The 8,382-nt window shown below is 27.8% G+C and overlaps 1 protein-coding gene across 2 annotated transcripts; it reads left to right on the plus strand.

Annotated features, from left to right (window-relative positions):
* Nucleotides 1–2,447: 2,447 nt before the first annotated feature.
* On the plus strand, nucleotides 2,448–6,427 carry LOC145956959 (uncharacterized). Of its 2 annotated transcripts, none has more exons than XM_083073024.1 (5): nucleotides 2,448–2,549; nucleotides 2,638–2,730; nucleotides 2,849–2,953; nucleotides 3,040–3,441; nucleotides 5,184–6,427. In XM_083073024.1, the coding sequence occupies exons 2-5, from the start codon at nucleotides 2,680–2,682 to the stop codon at nucleotides 5,265–5,267; spliced, it is 642 nt and encodes a 213-aa protein (XP_082929150.1). In that variant the 5' UTR covers nucleotides 2,448–2,549; nucleotides 2,638–2,679; the 3' UTR covers nucleotides 5,268–6,427. The 2 variants fall into 2 exon arrangements, with proteins under 2 accessions (XP_082929150.1, XP_082929153.1); XM_083073027.1 differs by lacking the exon at nucleotides 2,448–2,549 and having other exon boundaries at nucleotides 5,184–5,250; nucleotides 5,620–6,427.
* The last annotated feature ends 1,955 nt before the right edge of the window (nucleotides 6,428–8,382 follow it).

Below are 8,382 nucleotides of genomic sequence, written 5' to 3' on the forward strand. Positions count from 1 at the left end.
ATTCCTTAAAAATCTCCATTACTCATGCTAGTTATCTATTACTCTGAAACCTCCTCTGACACAACAAACTTAGAAAAAGCTGAAAATAGGTAAATGGAATTGCAGTAAAAAATTATTTGGACCTCCTTTGACACAACGTACGGGGTTGCAGTTGCTTAACTACTTTCTTTGGGTGCATTGAAGAATATAATCGGTAAAGTATCATTTCTTTCTTCTTTTCTTTTCTGAGGTACGTTCTACGATCGACATATGAAGTAAATGGTTGATGAATGAACCACTCATTAAAACATTGAGAAAAGATTTGCACTTTCAGATATACGTATAAAAAAAATGGAAAGGTGCATATTGATATTAGTTGTAAAAGTGAAATTTTATATTATTTTTTGTCTCTATTTTCTCCCTAAAACATGAAAGCTGCAAGTCGAAGCGAAGCACCATTCCCCTCTTAAATTAGAAATATTGTGTCAAACCCGTTTTATTAATTATATTAAGTGATTCAATGTGCCTTTGAGCTTTCATTATTTTGAAAATCATGGTTTTATATACATGTGGAGGTGTATCATCATGTGAGTTTGGGTTGCTTTAGCTATTACAGTGGTTGTGATCATTATTGGAAGTCTTGTTCCAGTTTAATTTTTGGAAATATAACTACAACAGAAAACCCCTACATCTCATATTTGTAAATTGTTTCCAAAAAATGTGTTAATCTGAAACAGTTCTTAAAAAAAAATCTTGTCTAGATTAAATATAACTACAACAGAAAACCCCTACAACATGATTTCGTTTATGATCTTGTCTAGATTAAATTGTTGATCCCTAAACCTGCACTTGTTCCTTCTTGATCACAAAAAGGACACTTCATATTATCTTCAGATATGGGAATGTTCCTTCTAAGCAAATTATCACATGAAAGGAGTCCATTGTAATATAAGTGCCAACAGAATATCGCCACTTTAGGAGGTAATTTGATTCCCCACACATCTCTGAGAAATTCTATTTCTTGGCTATCAGTTTGCAAATTTTGGATAAGATTATATGATGATGATACTGAGTACTTCCCATTTGAATCATGGGCCCACCACCATGTATCCGTTGTGTCCTTGATTGGATTTTTTATTGCAATTGTAGTTGTAATTCTTCCAATTGTATTCTCTCCCACTCAAACAATCTCCTTCTCCATATCAACCCCCATTTCCATTCGTTGTCTTCCCACCACCCAACTTCTTTGACGAACTTCTGTTTTTGTACGGAGATTTGGAACAAGCGAGGATACACACGAAGCAGCCTTTGATCACCTAGCCATGTGTCATACCGAAATCTTGTTTTGTTTCCTTCTCCTAATCTCCATTGAAAACGTGATGATTGTGGTTTTGGGACTTGCTTTTTTGGCAGAGGCAACGTCGCTATGGTGTTGAAGCTAGGGTCGAGGTTTGTGGTCATGCCAAACAGTGCACTCATTTACCCAAATGTCAGAAAGATTCATATGTCATTTCATAATTTATAAATAAAAAGACTACTTATATATTTTTTTAATTAAAATAAAATATTATTATTTTTGCATAGTCTACGGGTGAACCATTTGCTTCATATGTCCACCGAGGAAAGTACCCTCTTCTAAGTACCTCATTGTTTAAACTGAAAATTCTGAACAATTTCTTCTAATAAGGCAATAGCAAGAAAGTGAAAAGAATCGGTAAGTACTCATGGTTCTTTCTTTTTCTCTTACACAATAAAGTGTCTTTAATATTGTATAATTTATATTTCTTGTATTTATAGGTATGGCACCGTCAAATAATGATTTAAATTCAAGGGATCAAAATTCTTCAAATGCAAATCAAGAGGAAGGTATTCGTAAATTCATATCTTTTTTTTATTTTAAGTTTTCTTTTTATGTTAGTATTTATTTTTTAAAAAATCTATAAATAAAAATATGTATTTCTGTTTTAAAATTTCATGTTATACTCACCATGGTTTTTTTTCAATATAAGATCTGATAGAATGTATAAATACAAAAAAAACTGGAAGAGGAAGAACCATGGGTTTAAGTGTTGCAAAAAAGAAAAAGAAGAGCTCTACCGGTAAATTGCATGTTGTTATTCCAGTAGATAAGATGGTAGCTGTTGGATCAGGAGCTGCAGATTTTGTCACTGAAATCTCTATTATTGTACAAAAGAATGCTCCTTTCAATGTCACTAAGTGGAAGGAAATTCCAAACTCAACAATTGATAAAATAGTATCAAAAGTTTTGGTAATTTTTTTGGCTCATATTGTTTAAATTTTTATGCTCATAGAATATTTGTATAAACTATTTAATGACTTTTACTATAATTTGATAATTGCAGGATAGTTTTGATGTTGAAATCACAGAACATAATAGAGAAGTTATTATTTGTACTGCAAAACGATTATACAGAAGTCATAGAAAAAGACTCCATGATCAGTTTTTAAAATATGAAACAAATGAGGAAGCTTTGGAGAATAAACCCGAAGAAGTAAGTGAAGAAGAATGGGAATACTTGGTAAATTATTTTTCAAGCCCCAATTTTAAGGTATGTTTCAGTTAAATTTATAAAAATCTCAATAAGTTTGTTCAAAATATTAAAATTTACAACTATATTTCTATTTGTATCATTTCAGGACATTAGTGCAAGAAATAAAATAAATAAAGCAAAACAAGTCATGAATCATAGAAGTGGAAGAAAGTCATTTCAAGCTGTTAGTTATGATGCGGTAAAATAATATATATATATATATATATATATATATATATATATATATAATTAAGAATTACTTATATGTTACTAATTTGTGTATATGTTGATTTGTGATTATGAAAAATTATTTTCAGAGAGATCCTGAAACTAAAAAGGAGCCTAATTTTCTAGAGTTGTGGCGAATGACTCATATGAGCAATAATGGAGAATGGATAAATGAGGCTTCCAGGGAAGTTGATGTAATAAATTATTTTATCTTATAATAATTATATTTCATTTGATATTTTTAATTATGAATTTTATCTTATTTCACTTTTTTTAATAGATGAAAGTTCAAGAAGTGTCCATGAAGATGTTGCAAGAAACAAATGAAGAGACTGATAAAGATCTCATAGTTAATACAGCATTCCAATCAGTTGTTGGAGAGCGATCTGGATATTGTCGTGGTCTTGGATCTGGTATTAGACCAACAAAGGGAAAAAGTACTGATGGATTACATCAAGAATTGGTTAAAGAACGTGAAAAGAGACAAGACATGGAAATGAAATTGAAAGATGTTGAGTCTCAACTTCAAGATGAACGTCAAATGAGGGAAGATATGGCTAGACATTTTCAAGAAAGTCAAAAGGAACTTGAAGCCAAAATGGAAAAGCAATTTGAAGAAAAACTAGAAAAGCAAGTTGAAGAAAAATTGACAGCTATGTTTTTTCGAGTACAAACTTTTTCGGTAAGTAGTTAAATACAGAAAAAAATATTTAAATACTTTCAACTTTGGATGAAGCATGCTTACAATTATATAATTATGTAATTACTATGACTATTAATATTAGAATTAAAGAAAAATAAAATGTTGATTTATGCACTTGGATGAATAATGTATGGAACTTTAATTAGAAAAGAATACACAAAGTTAAATGTTTTTGAGATATGTATTTAAGAAAAAAAAAATGCAGAAACAAATAAAAATAATTATACATGCTTTTGACTTTTAAATGTTCAAAAACTATGTGATTGGACAAGTTAATAAAGCATGCACATACACATGCATCATTGATCTTCCTTGTCATCATGCTACTTTTTGTTGTGTTGCGTTATTCTAATTGTTTCTTTTTTATATTGTTGATTTGATTATGAAACTTGTGAGTGGATATGAAAATAAGAACAATTAAAAAAATTACATTATCGGCACGAAAATGAGGGAACCTTTAATTAAATAAAAGTTGATAATTTTTTTTTAAAGTTTGGAATGGAACATCAAATTATATATTTCAAGACCAAAATAAATAAATAAAAATATTTTCACTTTGATCTTATGAATTCTTCAAAGTTCCATCCATAATATGCATTGCATTTTAATTTATTAAGTTAGAGATTAATCTCATTATATTATCTTATCTTTTTTGGCAGTTGATACTTTATTATGTCATATTGATAATTAACTTTATTTTAATGAATAGTGAAGTTATTAGATTAAGCTTATTTGGTGAATTGAAACACTCTCATTGTACATATTTAAATATAAGTTTGAATAAATGTTAAATTTAAGTTTAGAAAGAGTAAGGTGGTGAATGTGTCACTTTAATTAGAAAGATAATGGGGTGTATTTATGTTGAAACCAATAATTCATTATTTGATAAAAAAAGTCATGTAATTTATATATTTGAATATCTTTGCTCATATTATATTTGATTATTATCTTATTTGTTATCATAGTTGATACTTTTATTATATTATATTGATTATTATCTTTTTTTTTTTAATGAAATAGTATAAATAGGTATATGTAATGCATAATTGCTCAAAAAATAATTTTACAAGTTATTAGATGGAGTTTATTTGGCTTCCACGATTTGGAACCATGTAAAGGGTACAGGAAAGAAAAAGAATTTACACATCACTTGAAATTGGACAAAATGCATGGAAAAGTTAGCTTTCAAAATTAAATGACATAAACATTAATGATTTGTGTTGTTTTATTATTTTACACCATTCATTTAATATAATATGATAGCTTGTATAAAACATTGATGTGATTGCAACTTACTAGGATAATATTTTGGCGACTGTGACAATATATTTAAATTATTTATATTCGTTTCTTTTTTTTCTGGCACCGGATTGAGTTGAGATGGCAAGACCTTCATTCTAAGGTCATTCTTAATTATGAAGTAACACTTAAATTAATAGGAGCACTCTCCTTTACATATTTAAATATAATTTTGAGTAAATATTGAATTTAATTTTGGAAAAAGTAGAGTGGAGAATGTGTCACTTTATAAAGATAATGGGGGTGTATATATGATGAAATTAAGAATCTATTATTTAATAATCAAGTCATGTTTATTATAATTTATATATTTAAATATCTTTACTCATATTTATTAGTGTTATGCATAATACTCCAAAATGATTGATAATATGAAATAATTAATTTATAATTTTATATTAATATTGTTGACATTTATACAGAGTGGACTGAAAAGCACCATGGACATGAGTATGAATAATCATAGAGATGGATCTTCGAATGACAAAAGTAAGTTTAATATTTAATTTTAATTTTCAATATTTATCTTAACTTTTTTCATTTATAATTTTGATGTTGATTTATCAATTTTAAATTCTAAAACTTTATTGATTTAATACTTTACATTTATTTTAATTAGTTTATGTTTATATTACATAATAACTTTATGTTGGGATTTGGATTATATTTTTTTTAATTAATTTATACATATTAATTTTATATTTTTCAACATTTATAAATGTTCAATAATTGACTAATCCAATGTACTATGATACACAATAAATTTTAATATTTTTAATTTTGTTAATTTTATGTTATTGTTGTTTATGTATATTTTTATACAATAATGTGACATTTTTATATGTTTAATTTGTGCAGGTTGAATGATATTATACTCATCGAGCTTTTGGAAGATATTGGCAATTTAATCAGAGAATGAAGTTATTATTATAATTTCATTTTTTATGTAAATAATTAGTTAGGAATTCAAGACAATATTGTGTAATGGTAGTTTTTTTTTAAGGAGTGAAATGGTAGTTATGTTTTGTTAATATTTTCATATCAAGAACATAATTAATATATTATAAATTTCTTTTTATATTAATTGATTTATGATTTAATTTTTAACATTAAGAATATAGTTATTGTATTGATTTCTTTTTTATATTAATTGATTTATGGTTTAATTTTGTGTATTATAAATTAACTTATATAATTAAATTTATGCTTCTACGAAAAAAATAAATTAAAAATAATATAATATTTTAATTTTAACCAAAAAAGTTTACATTAAATACTTTATAATATTAATAATTATTAAAAAATAAAAATTTATATTTATTATTTTTCTTATGAAAAAGGGAAATGGTCACAACAAAAATTGTTGCCAAAAAAGTATTTTATTGCAAAGACTTTTTTTTCGTTGGGATATATCATATATGGTAACAACTAAAATTGTTGAAAAAAAATAGTTTTGACAACAAAACAAATGACAAAATAGCAACAATAATTATTGTTGTCAAAACATTACCATTAGCAACGGCATTTAAAGTTGTTGAAAAACTTTTCGCAACAACGCTTATCGTCACAACATGCAACGACATTTTTTTTGTTGAGAAATGTATTTTTTACAACGACTATAATTTTTTTACAACAATAAATGTCGTTACGAAAAATATTTAATCTTGTAGTGTCATTATGTTCAATTCCATAGAGTATTTTGGACATTTAAATCTTGCATCGATGGGTTCAAATACTGCAAGCCCATTGTTTAAGTTGATGACACATTCTTGTATGACAAATACAAAGGAACTCTCCTTGTGGTCGTGACTTAAGAAGGTAACAGCAAAATCTTTCCAAATACCTTTGCAATTGTTGAGGGTGAAATTGCAAAAGCATGGTTTTTCTTTCTACATTATCTCAAAAGACATGTTTTCCCTCAAGATGGCCTTTGCTTAATTTCAGATAGGCACGAGTCTATAAAAAATGCCTACGCTAGACAGGGCAGTGGTTGGACACTCGAGAATTCAGTGCATGTGTTCTGTATTTGCCATATAGCTCAAAACTTCATGAGGCATTTCAAGAATACAGAACGAAAAAAATTAATCATCAATATGGGTATGTACTTAGCATCATTAATTACTTTAATTTGTTTCACCATATTTCAACATTACTAAATTGTTCATTTTTTTCCTAATCTGATTTCACAGCTTATGGGATGACTGAGCCAAGATTCAATTACTACTACATCACGCTAAGGAGCGAACCAAAAATCAAAGGTGTAATTGAATGGCTCAACACCATACCAAAAGAACAATGGACTCTTGCATGGGACGGTGGCCGATAATAGGGACACATGACTACCAACTTGGCTGAGGCAATTAACTCCATTCTTCAAAAAACAAGAAATTTGCCAATTTCTGCAATCATCATGTCGACTTATAAGAGATGTAATGCCTTATTCATCCAAAGGAGGAAGTAAGTCGATGCTAAACTTAGGGCTGGCCAAGTTTATATGGAAATAATGAATAGGGCCATGAGAGATGCAAAATCAAAGGCTAATAGTCATCATGTCCTCGAATTTGATCGTCACAGTACACGTTTTCTAGTGCAAGAGACCATTAACCCAAGGGAAACACGACCTAATGGAATTTTCACGGTTAGACTACATGATAACTGGTGTGACTGTGGAAAATTCCAAAAGCTACACATGCCATGCTCCCATGTTGTTGCTGCATGTAAGCATGTTCACCACGATTATAAATCTCATTACAATATGTTTCAAATGTGTATAACGAATTATTTGGTGAACTGCCCAATGAATCTTATTGGCCGGATTGTGAAGAACCACAAATCATACCAAATCCGGAAAAGATTAGAAATAAAAAAGGTCGTCCAAAGTCATCTAGAATACGCACTGAAATGGATATGGTTGAACCAGGACAACCAAGAAGATGTTCTCTCTACAAAAATGTAGGCCACTCAAAGAAGAAATGTCCTTATCGTCAAGGGAATTCAAGTCACCAAGCTTAAAATATAATCAAACCTTCCAAATCTTGTATTTTGTTTACTAGTATTTTAAATAAATATTTTGTCCTTTTTTTAAAATTTTTAATTAATATTTATTTCATTATTTATTTAGTTAATAATTATTTCATTATTTATTCTTATTCTAAAAACTTAACTTAATTATTTTATTTAAAATTACTAAAAAATTTTAAAAAAATAAAAATTTAAAATTAAAATATGAAAAAAAGAAAATTAGAAATCTAGAGAAAAAAATTCAAAAAAAAAAACACACAAAACGAAAAAAAATAAAAAATGGGCCCATTGAGAAATCGGTTACTGGGTAACCGATTTCTAAAAGAGATTTTTCAAAATTCTTTAAAAATTCCTTTGAAAAATCGGTTACCCAGTAATCGATTTCTCACCTAAAATTCAAAACGGTATATTTACGTAAATATAAATCAGTTTAAGTTATTTAAATAATTAAAAAAATGGTATATTAAAAAAAAAAAAGTCAAGAGAAGTATACCCCACTATCGTAAGTTCTTTTGCACATTGTCTTTATTATTTTACTCGTTTGTTGACTTAATGAGAACCACATATCCGTCTTCTAGCACTGTTATCAATTCCTTCTAC

The sequence above is a fragment of the Cajanus cajan genome, chromosome 1, assembly GCF_000230855.2.
Source record: "Cajanus cajan strain Asha chromosome 1, NIPB_CcT2T_4, whole genome shotgun sequence".
NCBI classification, from domain to species: Eukaryota; Viridiplantae; Streptophyta; class Magnoliopsida; order Fabales; family Fabaceae; genus Cajanus; species Cajanus cajan.